The sequence below is a fragment of the Strongyloides ratti genome (genome assembly GCF_001040885.1).
Source record: "Strongyloides ratti genome assembly S_ratti_ED321, chromosome : X".
In the NCBI taxonomy this organism is placed as follows: Eukaryota; Metazoa; Nematoda; class Chromadorea; order Rhabditida; family Strongyloididae; genus Strongyloides; species Strongyloides ratti.
The window spans coordinates 781798-801612 of NC_037309.1; the positions used below are offsets into that span (position 1 = coordinate 781798).

The following is a 19815-nucleotide window of genomic DNA, read 5'->3' on the forward strand; positions in this document are numbered from 1 at the left end:
ATGATAAATTTATACCTTATTTTTGTAAAAATAATTTTAAAAATAAATTTTTTATAATTTTTTACTTCTTTAATAAAAATGTTTTTTATTTTTATATATTTAATTTTTTAATAAATTCATGTACTTGAATCAATATTTAAACTTAAGATTCTAGATATGTCGGATGACCTCACTTGTCGTGAGGATATCCCTCTATCCTTATTTGATGACGTCGAGAATGCTAAAGTTCCAGAGAAAAGAACTTCTAATCCAGGAAATCCTATATTACTTACCTCAACAACTACTCCTACTTCATCTGGTACTCCAAATGTAATAAGATTTCAACCAGATAGTCGTATTACATACAGCAGAAATAATGATAATACTTTTACAACTTATCGCAAACCGCCATTTTCTCATATGACAAGGCATGGTGTTATACCTCCTGTTGTCATGCCAAGAACAATACCAAGAGATTCAGGCTCTGAGAATGGACTTGAATTAAGACCATCTCAAATTCAACAATCAAATAGTAGTTTTTCAACAACGATAAAACCACTTGGTAATAATGCAGCACCATTCTTTCCACCAAAAAGAGAATTTGACTCAAGACAAGTGTTGAATAGAAGTGTTTCAGGTGGTATGACAATACAGAATCCATTACAATCACCAGGTCAACATGTAACTACAGTCATTCAACCAACATCAAAAATTTACAAAACTATAAGTGATGGTCAAGGAAGAATGATAACTCGAGTTAATGTCCCAAAGATAAGTAGAATTACACAATTAAATACTAATCCACAAGTTACAAGAACTGTTATTCCAATAAGACAAACTACAAGTGGACAAATTTCACGTCCAAATATTTTACGTGCTACTAAAATTCAAGCTACTGCTGCACGTAATTTACAACAAAGAACACCTAGTATATCTGAACAAAAACCAACTACAACCGATTCAAAATTAATTGATAATGGACTTATTAAATCAACTGATCAAAAAAGCGATGCTAAAGTGGAGACTAAAACTGTTCTCCATGTTACAGATATACGTAATGGTGCACCACAAGTTATAACTCCACAATCAACAGTAATAATTTCATGTGGACTACCAGGTAATAAATTTATATTAATTTAAAATATACAATTTATATTTTTTAGGTACACAATCATCTCAACAATCATCAACAACTCCAATTGTAAGAAAAAGAGGTCGTAAACAAGAGATATTAAAAGACGATAGTTGCCATATTGGTCCTCCTGTCACAAATATTGTAGTTGCAAATCCAATTATTGTAAAACCAGTATTTAATGATGGACAACAACCAAATGAAGGTGAACCAAAAACAAGAAGACGTGGTGGTGGTAGAAAAAAGAAAATTGATAGTGAAAATTTAGTTGTTAAAGAACCACCAAAAAAGCGTGGTAGAAAAAATGAAGCAAATTGTGTAGATAAGGTTAATGAATCTGAGACTGTTCCTATTACAGTTCAAATAAATAATCAAATTGATGATTCAAATAAAAAAGTTGATATATCTAAAGACGATCTTATTCAAGAAAGTATTGATGCATTATTTTCATCACCTGTTCAACCATTTTTGGGAAAACTAAATACAACAAGTAGTGGACAAGCATCAAATGAAATAGGAAAGAAAGGAAGAACAGCAAAAACTCCAAGAGTTCCAAAACAACCTAAAACACCTAGAGTTCCAAGAGAAAGTAAAAAAGATAAAGAACAAAATGAAAATAAAGATGTAAAATCTATAAAAACTACAAGAAGTAGAAAACTACCAAATGAAAAACAAGTTACACCCCAAACACAAGTAATTTTAGTAACTACAAATGAAAAAAAAATTATTACTCCTAAAGTTCCTTTAAATACTTCTCTTCTTGGCAAAACAACTCAAGTTAAAAGTGATAATAAATCAAAGGATTTGGAAATAGTGAAAAATAAGGTTGTAATAAATAAATGCGATGGAAAAAAACGTTTACCTCAGACAAATTTGCAAAATAATAGTAACAATCAATCTTCAAAAACAACATCATTAAAAGATTTAAGAGTGATGCAATTACTTAAAGACCACAAGGCATCTGAACTAACAAAAAATTTAACCAAAGAAGATACTAACAAAAATGAAAAGAAGATAAATAAAAAAATTGTTAGAGGAATATTAAATAACAGTAAAGTAGCAGATATTATTGATGATAATAAAGATGTTAAAAATGATAACATAATTGTTAAAGGAAAGAATGATGATGAAACACTAGATAAGTTATCAGATGATAAAAAATCTACAACAAATTTAAATAATTGTGGAAGAAATGTACAATTTAAAAATGAATCAATTGTTTATAATTTATCAGAGAAACCACGAGAAATTTTAAAAAAATCAAATTTACCATTACATGGAATTTTAAAAAATAAATCAGTAGTTAGTAGTATTACACAAACAATTCCGCAAATTAAAAATGTATCATTAAATAATTCTAATAATGTAAAGATAAGAAGTATTATACCAGAACCAGCAATTCCTGGACCATCAAATGTTAAAATAATTCCACCTCCTTTAATAAATAATAATACTAAAGTTATTACAACATCTCAAAATATAAAATCAAAAGAAATTGATAAAAATGTTTCAAATAAAACGGTTGTAGAAAAAAGTTCAATACCAATAAAACCACCTCCTACTGTTTCTGGACCACCAGGAATAAGTAAAAATACTACTTCAATTCCTTCAGAAACACAACAAAAAAATCCTCCTTTAGCAGATATAAATAATTATGCTATTACATCAAAAGATGTTATTGAACATTTATTAAAAGAGATATCAAAAAAAAGTGTTAGTGAAAAATTAGAATATGTAAGAATCTTTAGTATATATAATAAAATGACAGATGTTGAAAAGACTGCTGTTCACGCACTTTGTGATATGAGTAAAGGGTTAGGTAAACCAGTAAATAATGATCCATCATATATTGAAATGATGAAAAAGAAATGTGAGGAAAAGTTAAAGGAAATTGCACAAATTGAACGTGATGATATGTCAACATTGCAGAAAAATTTACTTCAAAAGCTTAAATATCAAAAATTTTTAAATCAATCTAAAAGAAAGTCAAAAAAAGTGAATGATATAGATAAAAGTAAGATAAATAATCATACTAAGGCATCAAGAAAAAATAAGCAAGAAGATGTTAAAAAATTAAAAGAAAAAGAAAAAAAGTTGAGAGATATTGTCATGTATACAGATTCAAAAAATGAAATTTGTGAAAAAATATTAAATGAAACATTTAACATGGTAATGAATGGAAAAAAATCAACATTTATTGGTGGTTTTTCTGTTTCTAAACATTGTAAAGTTAAAGCTGATCAAAAAATAAAACCAAAGTTATCTAAAAGTTTTATTATTAAAAGAAATATTATGAGATCTAGAAGAGAATATAAAAAATTAGTTCTAAAAAAGGAACAGGAAGCATTTTTTTCAGAAGCTAATAATTCTATTCAAACAACTCAAAACAATTCATTATTTAGACATAAGCGTTTATGTATGAAATATAACGATTGTTATGCAACAAAACCGTACTCTGTAGCAGAGGCAAAATTTATCAAAAAATATAATTTATCTGAAACATTTAGATATATTGATTGTAATCAAGTTAAAAGATTAATGTTTGATTTTTTTAGAAAAATAGATAGTCCTTTAAAATATACCAAAAGAGCATTTTTTTATCAATTACTTAAGAATAAGAAAGTTTTTGGTGAAACAAAAGCTGCTAAAGAAAAATTAAAAATGTTAATTGAACATATTAATAAAAAATTAATTAAAACAAAACAAAAACCGTTTAGTTTATTGAGTCGTTGTGAAATTTTAAGAACAACACCTGGAATATTAAAATCAATTTTTAAACCATTTAAAATATTTTCAAAAGAAAAAAGAAAAAAAATGAAATGTCCAGGTATAAGTAATTATTTACTTAATAGTAAAATAATTCATGGTATGGCATGGGAACATATTGGTTCATTACATCCAGAAAGAAAACAAGGTTTAGTTGATGATATTAATAGATTAAAAAAAATAATGCCTGTTGATCAACATTTAATAAATTTATATGAAGAACATGTATTAGTTGGTTTTGAAAAATATAAACCTGTTCCATCAACATTTTATAAAGCAGTATATCCTATACTTCATCCTGAGGTAACAAAACTTTTTACACTTGTTGATGAAGATATAGATCCAAATATAACAAAAGTATACAAAAATGGTCGATGTTATAATGTACCTGGTGATGATTTTTATTATTCTCATGGATCAATAAAGCAACGTGAAACACCACAATATCCACAATTAAATGAATTTGCTTCCCCAACATTAGGAATAAAATTAGATGAAGATTTTGAAAAGCTTCAAGGTAAAATTCAAAATATATTAAAGAATGATGATGTTGAAAGAATAAATAAATTAAGTGATGAAGAAGTTCTTAAAACTTATGAATTAAATAAACGTTCATTTGAAGGAACATGGCTTCACAATTCATGGGGAACATTAGCTCATTGGGGTGAGGTTGTTGCTGGTGCCTGTGTCAAGGCAGATGTTGCTGAAGCTGAAGCATTAAAAACATGGTTAAATGCATGTTAGAAATAATTGTGAAATAAAAGAAAAATATCATTTTTTTTCTACCCAAATTACAATGTTTTTTTTTTCTTTAAAAACATTTTTTTTACTAAGTACTAACTAATTATAATTTAAAGAATAAAACATTTTTGACGCAACAAAAAATATAATAATTGATTAATAATAATATTATGTTCAAACAAACAAAATTTTAATTCATACTATTTATTTTAAATTATAAATAAAAAAATTTTGTCATTAATGTTACTGATTTAAATGATTACGTCATTTTTTTTAATAATAGATGTTTGGAATAATGCAATATTTTATTTTTAAATTTATAATATTGTTTATAACAAAAATATCTTGATTTTTAACATTTATTATCACATTTTTATGATTAATATTTATATATTTTCAATTTTAGAGAATTATTTTAAAAGGATAGTTAATAAAAATGAAATATCTTTTATATCTTATATATTTTGTTACAAATATTTATGGTGATGTAAACAAATTCAAAAAAGTTTTATTTAAAGATGTAAAATATCTAACATTTCGTAATGATGTCTATTCAACAGGAAGGAGAACTTTTCCACAATTACAATTACAAAGAATTGGTGGTGATGCACCTGAAGATAGTATATTAGAATTTGCAGAGTGCCATCAAATTAATTATGGATCATTTGGACCTGAATGGAAATGTAAAGATAATCATAAAAAAGATTTAGAAGTTAGTTCTTTTATTGTATCATGTGAAGGTTATGATAATGAAAATGATCAATATATTCTTGATGGAAGTTGTGTTCTTAAATATGAACTTGACAAACGTACAATTATGGATGAAAATGAAAATGATGCGTTTTATTTTTGGATATTTATGTTATTTGTAGTTGGTTGTATTATATTAACAATATTTTTTAGAAAACATTCCAATAGAGAAATAAGAAATAGTGAAACAAGTAATTTAAGTAGTGGTTATTTAAATAGGATGGATGAATATTTTGGTGGAAGACCTTACACGGATTTGTCTTATCAACAACGATTAATTAATAATCATTATTCAAATGATTATATAGGTAGTGCTAATATGGAATGGCCATGTGTTGGGCAATCATCAAATAGATAAATATTACATAACACTTTTTTTTCCAATAGAATGTGGAATAATAAAAATATATAAATATTTTAAAGAAAAAAAAATTAATAACAATAATAATATATTTTGGTAAAAAAAAAGATTGATATAATAATTTTTTAAAAGACATAATATTTTGCATTTGTCAGAAGTGTTATTAATGATATATATAAATATTTTTTTTTATTTTTTGTATATTTTTTGATCAATTATATTTCATTGGAGGAAATTGCGTACTAAATATTCTTTTAGCCATCTGCCTTTGTTGTATCTGCTGTTGGCGATAACTTTTGGTACAACAAAATTTTGAAAGTATTTTACTTATACCAGTCTAAACAAATATTTTTTAATATCATTAAATATCCATACCTGTTCAACCCATGGAATTTGTGTTTGGATAACACTTGATAATCTATTTCTTTCATTTTGTTGTACTTCAAAATTTAAACTTGTTTGAGTAGCAAGAATTCTACTTATATTTAATTCATCTCTATCTTTTAATTCACCATTATTATTACATTCAATTTTTTTCAAGTTTTTTAATTTTATTTCATCATTACTACTTGTAGTAGTTATATTTGTATTATTATTACCGCTCCTAATTCCCCATAGTAAATCAAAATAGACCATAATACTTAGCCATGAATATAATGATTCTAATATTAGAAATAGTATAGCAGAAAAAAAAATAAAAACCGTTATAGTCTCATTAATAATGTATTTAATAATACTAAAAAAAAAAAATTAAAGAAAAATAAATTTAAATAATAATAAAAGAAATAAAAAATTGTATAAAAGATAAATTATAGAATATATGATAATGGCTTAATATAATCTGATATATAAATTGAAAAAGGCGTTTATGTACTGTTAAAAAATATGTTTATAGCTTTAGTATACCATTTATAATTCCTATCTTCATCAATTTTTTCCTAAAGTATATTCGTGTTTTAAAGATACAATAGAACATGATAAGTGTTATATGTTCTATTTCTTCTTTTCTTTATTATTCAACATTTTGTATATATCAGTTTAAAGAATATTTTGATAGCACACACATAAACATTATGATATATATTTGGGATTTTTTTTTTATTTAAAAAGAAATACATCGGAGAGAAATGATTAATGTCTCGAAGGAATTATTTCAAAGTTAAAGTGCCAATCTGTAAATTTAAAAGATTAAGATATTAAATATATATTCGAAGTATATAAAACCATTAAATCTTATTTCCTACTCTTTTTAAATAAAATTTATCTCCATTGATTTAATAAAAAAAATTTGGATATAATTTAAGAAAAAAAAAATTTCATTTATTATAATAATATATTTAATCATTTGGTATTTATGATAATCTTTAAATATAGAAGAAGAAATAATATTATTAAAGATGATTTTTTAAAATATAGTTAACTAAACGTAATTATATTAAATTATTTTATATTATAGATAAAATCTAAATAAACTTTTTAAAATACAAATTTTACTTTTAAAAGAAATTGAAATAAAAAATTATTTAATTCTTTTTTTTTTAATATAAATAAAAAAAAATCTTTTTTTTTATTTGAATGAAGATATTATATAAAATTTTAATTAAATATTTGTTAATATACGATTTAAAAATTCTTGATATGTTATTCCCATAGAATATTTCTTGGCAAAATCTTGGATAGCCAACTTTCTCTTTAAAATAAGTGATTGATAACTAAAAAAAAAAGAAATAAAATAAATGAGAGATAAATTATTGTAAAAACATACTTATCAAATTCAATAATATTTCTTCTTGTCATATTAAAAACTGTATTGCGAAGTAAACTGGCTAAGGAATATTTTGATACACTTACACCATCTAATAATGGTCCTGCTTTTCCTGTTTTAATATTTGAGGTACGTATACGAACTTCAATTAAATCTTCTTCAATTTTTCTTAAAAATATAGCAATAAAATTAGATGTATTTGATGAAATTTCTGTTGATAATTCTGATATTGCTAATTTATCAATATCTTCTAATTTTTCTAACCAAATAATTAATACTTTAAGTTCTGTATATGTTGTTTTTTTACTTGAAGATGTATTTAAATTATTTTTACATAATAATGGATTTTTAGTATTTTTACTGATATTATATGATTTAACAGATGGTAAAATAAAGGCAAATTCCATCATATTATCACTCCAATATAATGCATATTCAGAACCATCTAAACAATAATTATTAGATGTTTTACCATAATTAATTGGTTTTCTATCAGATGAATATGCTGTATTCCAATCACCAGTCCAAAATGGATGTGATTTTGTTTGAATTCCATCACCTAAATCAGACAACATATATATAAAATCACAATCTAAATCAGGAATATGTAATGAATTATTTAAAATATCATTAATGGATTGTTGACCTTCCTTAACATAATAAATATTTACTGTTTGTGGTATTCTAACAGGACTTTTATCAACCATATTATGTAAATCATTATAAAATTGATCACATTGTCCACAATCTAATTGAATAAAATCAACATTATATGATTCTTCTTTTAATAATCCCATTTCATAAAGAAATGTTGATATAGAATTAATTGTTACTTTATCATCATAACCATTATCATTTTTAGATGTTTCTTCTGTAATCCATTTATTATTTAAACTTCTTTCACCAATTGGTGATTGACCTTTATTTAAACATTCACGAATTTGTTTTAAATCATTTATATTTTTTTCTGTTAATATTGTATCAGTTAATTCACAATTCATTTCATCAAGATGACATAATGGTTGCCAAAAATCAGGAGGAAATACAAATTGTTTAACTTCACTAACAATACTACCTCTTTTTACTGGTGGTGGAATACCTTCAAATACATCACCACTATTATCAATTGTTAATTTATTTAATGGTAAATGATATGAATTACTAAATGATGATGATCTTGATTCTATATCACCACTTTCTTGACTTATATTACTTAATTTAGATGTATTTGATGTTGTACAATATATTTTTTCACCATTACAATTATTTTTATTAATATTTTTAGATTTTGGTTCTAATTGTAAATAATATGAATGAGCAACTTTTGTTGGTGTTCTAATAACAATAAAAATTGATACAAAACCAGATAAATGAAATGCTTCATGTATAGACATTAATGTTGAATGATTTATCAAAAAATGTTTAAATTTTGTTGTATCTATAAATGATGGACCATATTTTAATAATAATCTTCTTTCATCAACTAATTTATCATGATGTGATGATGTTATAGATGAAAATACATGTTGAAGTAAACAATCAGCAGCATCACGTACACGTTGACTTGCTGGATTATAATTTTCAATATTTAAATTTTTTCCACCAGTTAATCCTAATTCAATAGTTTTTGCAACTTTATTAAGACACATCTCTGTTTCCATTAATGCTGGTGCTGCACATAACCATACATTAAGTGAATTATATGCAGCAACAACAGTTGAATGTAAATCTTTTGAATGAAACATTGGTGGTTTCATTAATTGATTATCTATAAATCGGCATAAAGATGTTACAATTAAAGATGCAGTTGATATATCTTTTTTATCAAAAATAATTGATACATGTAATGATGGTATAGCATTTATACATTCAATTGCAGCAATACTGATATTTTTATCTGAACTCCATTGTGATTTACATATATTATCACAAACAGCTGATACAATTCCTCTAACAGCTGATTGACAAAACATTTTTTCTTCATCTAATTCATCAGGATCAATATCATCATTATTTTTATTAATACTTTCTTTTGATTTTATTGAACCACTTGATGATGTTTTTTCTTTTTGTGCTTGAAGATCAAATGCACAACATTCTTCATAAAAAATACTACATAATGATAAAGCATAACATAAATTATTTGAATCTGTTTCATTTCTTAATGCATGAATTAATATTTTTAATATACTATCTTTTAAATTATCATAAACAGATAAATTATTTAATAGATTATTTTGTAAATTACATCCTGAAAATGGATCTGTACCTAATGGTATAATTGTTTGATCACCAAAAATAGTTGGCCAACTAATTAAACATCCTAAAGCTTTTAAACAACTATATCTCATTTCAATTTGTGATATTGATGGATGTAATTGTATTTTCATTGATTCTGTCATAACAATATCAATAGCTTTTATATAATTTGGTAATAATATTTCAACACCAGGTAAACCTAAATTATATAAATTTGTTGTATTATATAATATTGTACATAAAACAAGTCTATCTCTTTCAATTAATGCATCATGAATAGCTGCATAAAATTTTGCCAAATGATGATCAGGTATTAATTCTGTTGATAATTTTGATGTTACAATTTTACATAATGTACCTAATGCCATAGCTTTACCAGCACATATACTTGTTACAAATACCTCAGATGAATATTGTGGTGATATTTCATTATTATCATTATGTTGAGATATTGATAAAGAACGTGAAATAATAGATGTATCCATTTGTGTAATGATACTAGAATTTTTATTTAATATTTCATTGGTAGATGAAGATCGTGATGTTGATGATGTTGATGAGTATGGCTTTTGAGACATTGCTTGATTATTTGAATTTTCATGAATTGAAGTTGTAGTACTCATATTTGTTATAGATGATGATGATATATTTGATGTATTATTATTATCAATTGTATTTATATTCAATAATTTTTCTTCTGTATCTTTAAAATTATTATCATACTTAGTAATAGCAGGTTGATTTCCTATATTTGATTGTTGAGGAAACAAAGCATCTATAAATAATAATAAAAGAAATATTTATTATAATATTGTTAAAATAAAAAAAATAATAAATTTTTATTTTATAATAATAATAATATATATATTTAATATTATTATATTCATCATACATATATCATTACAAAAGATTTGTGGGAGGTTAATATTGTCAAAAATAAAATATATTTAGTGACGTTGTCAATTTTAAAAAGGAAAAGTCCAACATTGATTTTAATATAACAATTTTTGAAGGTGCTTTAAACTCGATTATTTCTATCACAATATAAAAACGGTATTATAAGATATTTAATGTAAAGAGAGGAATAATTTTATAATACAGTGAGTATAATATGACATGACTGTAAAGAGAAATTTAGTTGATCAGTGAATCTCTTTATATGAAGAAAATTAGTAGTAGATATAGGTTAGAAATATAGAGAGAAATAAATTAAAATACAATGTATAATAGATTTAGTTACTGAGGTAATAATAACTATAATATTTACTATAATGAGTATAGGTAGAATGATTAATGTATGATAAAATAAAAAGACATTTATTTTTAACAATTTTCCTATTTAAGTTAAGATAAATTGACAGCTTTCTTAATTATATATTTCATCTAATTTATATAAATAGATATATCAAAATAATAAATAAATAAAAATATATATATATATTTAATTATATTTTTAAATACTTTTGTATAAAAAAAAATTCTTATTTAACAAAGTTAAATTGAACTATTGAATTGTTAAAGTTATAAGTAAATAACACAAACAATGAAATATTTTATCTTTAACTAACCAAATACAATATCTTTTTACAATTAAAATATGCTAATAAAAATTAATACTATACAGTAGTAGTAATATTAAAATTATATCTTTTTTTTTATATTGAAACAAAAGAAAAAAGTTTATATATATATATTATAATTAAAAATAAAGTTAATAAAAGTAATTAAATTTAAAAATATTACTATAAATACAGGTATAAATATATATATATATATATATATGTATTTATTAAGCTGACATTTTTCTTTTTCTATTTTGAATAATTTATATTCTTTTAAAATAAATAATAATCTTTAATCATTTTAAAGGTTATTTTAATTGTATTATAAGAGTAATCATTAAAAAAAATAATAATTTTAAAAAAATCAAATAAATAATTTTGAAAATTAAAAAAATATTATTTTAATTAAAAATCAACGTGTCATTTAATTTAGTATTATTTTAATGTAAGAATACATTTATTGTAAAAAAAAATCAATATGAGAAAAATCTTGAATTATCAAAAGCAGATTAATTCTTTACTTAATAATTTACTATAATTAATAATAGTAATAATAAATGTTTTATCATAAGTAATAAAATGTTTTAACTAGTATTTAAAATAAAAATAATATTTTTAAAATGAAATAAAATAATTTTATACAACTACTAATCTAAATAAATATGATGGTTGATATTAATAATAGATACATTAAATAAAAATTTTTAATTTTGGACAATAAGTATACAGTATTATGTAAGCATTGAAAAGTATACTTTTCTATATCTATTTTGATAAGGTACTCTTCTTCCAAAAATGAAAATCACTGATAAATATTTGCTTTTATATTGAAAGAAAATAACGTATGTGTGTATAATATAAAATACAAAATAATATATATATATATATATATTATTTTTTTAAGGGACTGAATACAAAAAGAAAAATTATAATATCAGTTGTATTGTTATTGTAATATAGGGCTATGTGTTTCATCAACAAAAAAAAAAAATAAAATAAGTTACATTTGCATATTATAAAAATGTATTATAAATAAATTTATGAAATAAGTAACATAAAGAAATATGACAGAAATAATATCTTATAATAATTTTTATATAAAATGTAAATTTTTCATTTTTTAAATGATACTTTAATACTATATTTTTTTTTTCTCTTACCTATATGAAAATTTTCGGTGGAATTTCCTCTTTCTGTATTAACGTCACTTGGTGTTACTGCGAAATATAATAGAGAATCCATAAATGAATCAAGCATTTTAACAGTCATATTAACGTTCACCCTCGTTAAATGACCACCGTTATCACTATAACTGTTCTTTCGCCTATTTATCATTTTATTAACTAAATATAGATTAATTTAAAAATAATTCATGATAATACAACATTACCTTTCAATATATTATACACGTATTTACTGGGATCTGACCTTGAATGGGATAAATTTGATGGCATTACACTAGAAATATGTCTGTTTTTTGAAGATGCTGAAACAAAAAAAAAATTAATCAAAATTGTCTTTTTTTTATAATTATCTATTTTTCTTAAATATTTATAATATAAAATTAGGGAAAAATTATAAATTATATTATAACATTTATATTAAAAGTATATATTACTTTATAACATAAAATGTATAGTTTTAAAAATAATAATAATATTACAACAATAAATAATATTATACTTTTGTTAATTGTATATATCAAAATAAATTTTAAAAAAAAAATCATACCTGATGAAATAAAATTTTGCATTTGTGAACCTTTTCCATTTAAAATTATTGGGGTAGATTTTTTCTGTTTTAGTAAATTATTACTAGAATTTAAAATATCATTTTGGTTATCAGATTGATAATTTTTATCATTATAACCATCAACACTTATTGATGATTTCATAGGAACTCTTTTTGAATGATAGTTAACCTCCATTTCAACTAATTCATCTTCCTCCATTTTTGCTGGAAATACAGCACAAGTATCTTCAAGTCTATCACCATAAAAAATATCAATTAAAAATGATAGTGTACATGCTGTGATAAAGAAGGACAATGATTGTTGGTTGTTTGCGAATGATAGTAATGCAGAATATCCTGAAATAACATCTTTATTAGAAAAATAAAAATGTTTATTTGAGATATAATCTGCTGACTCATGAAGAACTGATGGTGCCGCTAAGATATTTAAAAATCTAAACCAATTTTGTATAAAATTTTTATCTTGTATATCATCCATTTGACTTGGAAAAGGTGATATAATTTGTTTTTCTTTTATTGTAACTATTTTTGTTTTATATATAATATTAGTTAAATTAAGTAATTTATTTCCCCATATTTCAATTAATTGTACATGATGAGTAATTTGTCTTGATAATTCTGTAAATGTTTTCCAATATGATAATGAAGGAATATAATCTTGACTTGCACCAATAAGCCATCCATCAAATAATGCCTCCAATGTATTATTAATCATTTTAAAATAATATTCATCTTCAAAACAAGGACTTTTACACATTTGATTGGTACAATTTAAAAAGAAAAATAATACATTTTCCCATACAAAATCTTTATACTCATCACAACTATCTTTACATATATCTTGTAATGATTTTAAAATTTCTTTTTGATTATCTAATAATTTTATTTTTTGTGCATCAGTTAAATTATTATCAGGATAAAATAATTTTCTTAATGCTTCTAAAATTTTAACAAAATATTTCTTTTTATATAATAAAAATGGTTCAGGAATATTTTTTTCTACATTATTTTTCATTGATGATGCCCATCTTAAATATACTTTTACAGCATGTGATGTTGTTTCAGCTTCCTCATTAGAATCAAAACGTAATGTAAAGGCATAATTTATTGCTTGCATAGTCCATTCCAAATGAGATTCATTTTCAAGAAGAATATTACCAGTTGACAATTGTTTTATTAATACAGAAGCAACTTTGGGACTTGTTTCTCTAAAAAAAAATATATATATATATAATTAATAATTTTTTTTTTCCTCTAAATATTTTATGTAAAAAAAAAACTTATTTACCTTGGAAAAATTTCTAATATACTACGTTGGCAAGGTATAAATTCTAGTAATGAATATTCCTCATACATATTTTTAATTTCATTAGTATATTTATCTTCTTTTATTTTGACAAAAAAAAGCAATATTATAAATATTTTAACAAATAAAAAAATAATAATTTTTATTCCTTATAGAAGGTTAAATATAATAAAATAATAGAAAAACTTATATTTAAAATAGTTATTATATATTTTTTTTCCTCTCTATATTATTATAAATTATTAAAATGGCAAATTAAAAAAAAAAATTTTTTTTTTACTAATAAAAATAGATAGAAAATAAATTTATAAAATACAATTTCAATATGGGACAAGATATATATTTATAAATACAGATTGATTTAAGAAAGATAACTGAATGACACTTAAAAAGAATCAAATAAATAAGAAAAAATAACGATATCTAATTACAATTGGTAACATAGATATATAAATAGACAAGTAAAGTCATTTTAGAACTACTTTTATAATTCTAATGGAATGGTTAAAAGTATATGAATCATTTCCTTATATTATATTTTTGATCAAATAATTATAGATATATTTATAAATAAAAAGTATACATTAAAGAATTGTTAAAGTTAAGTGAAAATATTCATGCTAGTAATGTAAATATTAGAAAAATTTTAACATTATATTAATGCCCTTTTTAAAATCGTTTATGTAAATATAATAATGAAACTTTAGTATAAATTACCTTGGTATGAATTAAAAATGAATGACTTATTTCGTTCACCTACATTATATTACTTTCTTGACAATTTATATGAACCTAAATGGGTAAAAGTTATCACTTATCATTCATTTGAGATAACATTACCAATCTAAGACAACCATCATCACCACATGATGCGCAATTGGATAAGGAAAATTGGAATTTTTTATGAATAAAACTACATAGTTAATAACAAAATATTTAACTATAAGTAATTAAAGATTACAAAACAACATTTTTTCTACATTTAAAATTTTTATAAAAGATATTGTCAAAAATCAAATTTATATAAATAGTAATATAATTGTAAATTTAAGAAAAAAAAAAAGTTAATATTCTTAAAAAAATTTATTAAATATTATAAGAAAATTATATAAATCTAATTATTGAACAAAATAATATAAAAATATATACAAGATTAAAAAGAATATAAAGAGTAAAAAGGTGTTATAGTAATTGTTTTTACGAATATACAAAATGTATATCATTAGATATTTTTATATTTTGTTGCTAACATTACCAATAATCATTTGAGGTTTGTAAATAATGCTAACTTAATCTTAAGTAAATATAAAATATATATACAACTATTATCTTAAAATATGAAAAATTAATATTTTACCGATTCTTTATTATATATACATTTTAAATAAAATGAGTATTATCTTAGAATATAAAATGCATTAAATAAATTTATATATTTTCTAGTTAAAAAAAAAAGAATTTTTATACTGATAAAAATATTATTTATAAATATAATTACAAATTATTTTGATAATATACTTATATTGATAATAAATGATTAAATGTTAAAATATTAGATATGTAAATCAAAACGCCGCATTGTCTTGTCTTAATTATTTCACTTACAAAAGATCGCGTTAGGACTCCTAAGTCATTTAAGATATTATCATAAAATGTTTCTTTTTTTATTATTTTATTTTTATTTTTATTTTATTATTTTTTTTATTAATAAAAAATAAAGATTAATATAAAAAGTATTTTTTTTATATAATAAATAGAATAAAAAATTTTATATTTTAAAAATTTTATATTAAAAGTATTTTTTAGAATTCTTTTTTTTAATGTTATTAAAAGAATATATATATAACATTATACTATTAAATTAATCTATAAAGTACTAAAACCATGATTAACATGAAAATCTGACTTTTTTTGACTAAAGTCAATTGGTCTATCTAATGTACTTTCATTGACAGATTCAATATCTTGATCTTCTGGTGATAATACCTGTATAGGTGTAGGCATACTTGGAGAGTCATTGTTATTTATTTTATTAATATTACATATTGCATTTTGATACTTTAATGATCTATTAATATAATTTCTACGATTAGAAAATTTTGTATTCCTATTACATTTATATTTATCAAACATAACATTTTTAGATGGATGTAATGCATATGTTAAATAAATTACACATATAAACATTTCAAAAATTATAAGAAATGATGTCCAAAATAAAGCTTTTGATGATGATGGTAATATTGGTCCATCTTTAATAATGTCAACACTTCCTGCAAATTCAAGTGTAAACTTTTGAATAGAATAAACAAACTGAATAATATCAATATATCTAAAGATATAGTTAAATTTACATTCATTAAGTCTTTCCTAAAATAATTATATATTATATATATTTTTAAATATATTAATAAATAATATAATTATTATTATTTATAATAAACTTACACTACCTAAAGGAATAACAATATAAGTACCATAACTAGCAACAAGCATTGATGAAATTCCTACTAAACTAGAAATTGTAAACCATACATGTTCTCTATGATTAAGTTCTAAATATACAACTATATTAATAATTTCTAAAAATGCTCTTAATAATGGTGATTGAAATATAAGCCATTCCATTCTTCTTACATTCCTTTCATTTGGTTCAAATGATGGTAAACAACTGCAACAACAACAAAATGGAAAAACTTTTAATTTCATTTTTTTTTCATGGTGAATTAAATATTCACACATTTTAGAACGATTTCCAAATAAATTACATTTTAAGGTTACGACAACGAAAAGACATAGCATAAAAAAAACTAAACCAAATGCATATAAAAATGCTGCTGCTCGAGGAATCAACATTCCCATAAAAGCTGACAATGAAGCCACCTAAAAAATATTAATAATAATTATTTAAAAAAATTTTTAATTAATATTTATATAACATACCGGTGAACAGCATACTAACCAATATAGATCTACTTGTATAACTTCAATACTAACATAATGCCAGACATGATATAATTGAATACAACCAATAATTAATATTACTAATGTAAATATTAAACTTAAGATAATAACAGTTACATATGTTGGAGCCATTTCTAAAAAAATATAATTAAAAAAAAAAGATTTAAAAAAATATTACATACCATTAAACCATGTTGAGACATTTGGTATAGATACATTCATTTTTTCATGTACCACAGGTATAATTTTTCTTATTAAACTATCCATTATATAATATATTTTTTATAATTAAGAATTTTTAAAAAAATTTTTATAAATATACCAATTAAAATTGGAAAATTTTATTATACTAGAATTAATTTAACAAACTTTCCATATATAAAAGTTTTTAAAAAAAAATACCTATTATAAATTAAATTTTAAAATCTGAATATTTAAATATAGTTATATAAAAAAAATAAAGAAACAGTTATAATATTTATATTTCATATGATACAAAAAGATTCATTTAAATATTAGAAAAATTTCCTTTTACAAACTAACAAAGAAAAAATAAAGGAAATATTTATAAAATAAATAAATTTAAATAAATATTAAATTGTTTCTATTGTACAAATAATCGGTAAAAAGTTAATAAAAAAAAATGTATTTTAAAAAATAAATTGTTTTTCGTTCAAGTTTTATAACTGTTGAAAATTAAATAACTAAAATGATAATTAAATATTATGTTCATAACCATTTATAATAATTATTTGATATATAAATTTAAGTACATTTTATTTAATAATTATTAAAAGTATATATAAAAAAGAAAGTGCAAATATACTAATTTTTTTTTCTATTTAAAATATATCTATACTCTTTTATTATTAAAAATAATTATTATATAAAATGTAAGACATATATTTAATAATATAAAAATTTTTATTTTTTTTTAATAAATATGTACAATTATTATTTTACATAATATTTTTTTTTTATAAAGGTTACATAAAAGTGTTTTTAATTTACTTATTATTAAAAATTATTTCTAACTAAGGAAACCATGGAAACATATATTAAAAGCAAAAATATAAAGTTAAATCAAATTTTATATATTTTAATGTCTACAAGTAGTAAAAAAAAAATTAATGTTCATGAACTTTAAAAAAAGTTTTTTAAAATTTTTTTTAATAGTTACATAAATTATATATACATTTATATACAAAAAGGATAATTAAATAAAAAATATTTTTAAATTGTTTGCTATATAATAAAAATATTTTTCGGTTAAAAAAATGTGACTATAATCTTTTCTTTCTTTTTTTTGCAAAAATCTAATTATTTACTTAATATAATATTAATAAAAATAATAATTTATATATTAATTGGTTGTCCTCTTTTTAATTGTTTAAAAACTTTGTAATAATAATATTCTCTAAAAAAAAAAAGAAAAAATTTAATAATTAGTTTTGATGGTAAAATATAATAACATACTGTGAAAATTGTGAATATGTAAATGCAATCCAAACGAAAAGTAATATAAATATTATTGTAAAAAGTGAATAGTACATTGTAAACTTTTCTTCCCAATGTAATTTGAATAAAACCTTAAAAAGTTATCGGATTAATGAATGTTAATTGTTGTTGAATACACAAACCTCATGACTATCATTGAAATTTATTTTTTGTACCTCTTTTATATCAATCTTTTGTGTTGATGATACATTATTACTCATATCATTGTATACAATATGTTGTGAATTTGAAATATTTGAATTATTGTTCATTTTAAAAGGATTTGCGGATCTGTGTGCCCAAAAAACAAATAATAAACATAATAGTATTTTGTTATAATATATAGACATTACTATGTAATATATTTGTATTTTAATATCTCTTTCTTAAATATAAATATAATAATAAATAGATAAAATATATAATGGATCATTAAATTTTTATATAAAAAAAAAACTTTTTTTTTTTATTAATATAGTATATTAAAATAATATTTATCAAATGTAAAATGAATACTTCGTACTTTAAATCATTAAAAATATCTTTCTTTTCAAAATAAAGTAATAAAAGATAAATAATGTAAATTAAAAAAAAAAATATTTAATTCTCTACATTATTTTATTTTAGTGATTAAAATGAATTATATAAATATAGTTAATGTAAATTAATTTACATCATATTTATTTTTTTCAAAAAGAAAAGAAAAGAAAATCAATTAAAACTATTTAAAAATTAAAATTTTTAGAAATATTTTAAATAAAGTTAAATTTCTAGCGTTAAATTGTTATTTACATAAGATTATTACTTATAAATTTGAATAACTTTAACGTAAGAAAATTACCTTTCTAATTTTTACATACTTTTATATCAATGATCTTAAAGTACTAGATGATAGTTGACGTCATTGCGTATTTAAAATATAATTTTCTATATATGTAAACAAATTATTTAGTATATATGATAAATTATAATTATCAAAAT

General features: G+C 21.3%; 5 protein-coding genes across 5 annotated transcripts; 1 reads left to right on the forward strand and 4 right to left on the reverse strand.

The window, feature by feature from the left end:
• Positions 1 to 156: 156 nt before the first annotated feature.
• On the forward strand, positions 157 to 5726 carry SRAE_X000015900 (Store-operated calcium entry-associated regulatory factor; the record flags this gene model as incomplete). The annotated part of the gene is made up of 3 exons (XM_024644469.1): positions 157 to 1096; positions 1143 to 4616; positions 5137 to 5726. 3 exons carry the CDS (start codon positions 157 to 159, stop codon positions 5724 to 5726), a joined length of 5004 nt encoding a protein of 1667 aa, XP_024510025.1.
• Positions 5727 to 5940: 214 nt separating this feature from the next.
• SRAE_X000016000 (Hypothetical protein) lies at positions 5941 to 6365 on the reverse strand (the record flags this gene model as incomplete). The annotated part of the gene is made up of 2 exons (XM_024644470.1): positions 5941 to 6066; positions 6105 to 6365. 2 exons carry the CDS (start codon positions 6363 to 6365, stop codon positions 5941 to 5943), a joined length of 387 nt encoding a protein of 128 aa, XP_024510026.1.
• A 964-nt stretch (positions 6366 to 7329) lies between these two features.
• SRAE_X000016100 (Ral GTPase-activating protein subunit beta) lies at positions 7330 to 14423 on the reverse strand (the record flags this gene model as incomplete). The annotated part of the gene is made up of 6 exons (XM_024644471.1): positions 7330 to 7441; positions 7495 to 10528; positions 12476 to 12658; positions 12706 to 12801; positions 13047 to 14275; positions 14356 to 14423. 6 exons carry the CDS (start codon positions 14421 to 14423, stop codon positions 7330 to 7332), a joined length of 4722 nt encoding a protein of 1573 aa, XP_024510027.1.
• Positions 14424 to 16239: 1816 nt separating this feature from the next.
• Positions 16240 to 17604, reverse strand: SRAE_X000016200 (Hypothetical protein; the record flags this gene model as incomplete). The annotated part of the gene is made up of 4 exons (XM_024644472.1): positions 16240 to 16743; positions 16822 to 17256; positions 17317 to 17471; positions 17520 to 17604. 4 exons carry the CDS (start codon positions 17602 to 17604, stop codon positions 16240 to 16242), a joined length of 1179 nt encoding a protein of 392 aa, XP_024510028.1.
• Positions 17605 to 18693: 1089 nt separating this feature from the next.
• On the reverse strand, positions 18694 to 19106 carry SRAE_X000016300 (Hypothetical protein; the record flags this gene model as incomplete). The annotated part of the gene is made up of 3 exons (XM_024644475.1): positions 18694 to 18754; positions 18814 to 18926; positions 18978 to 19106. The coding sequence occupies 3 exons, from the start codon at positions 19104 to 19106 to the stop codon at positions 18694 to 18696; spliced, it is 303 nt and encodes a 100-aa protein (XP_024510029.1).
• Between the last annotated feature and the right edge of the window lie 709 nt (positions 19107 to 19815).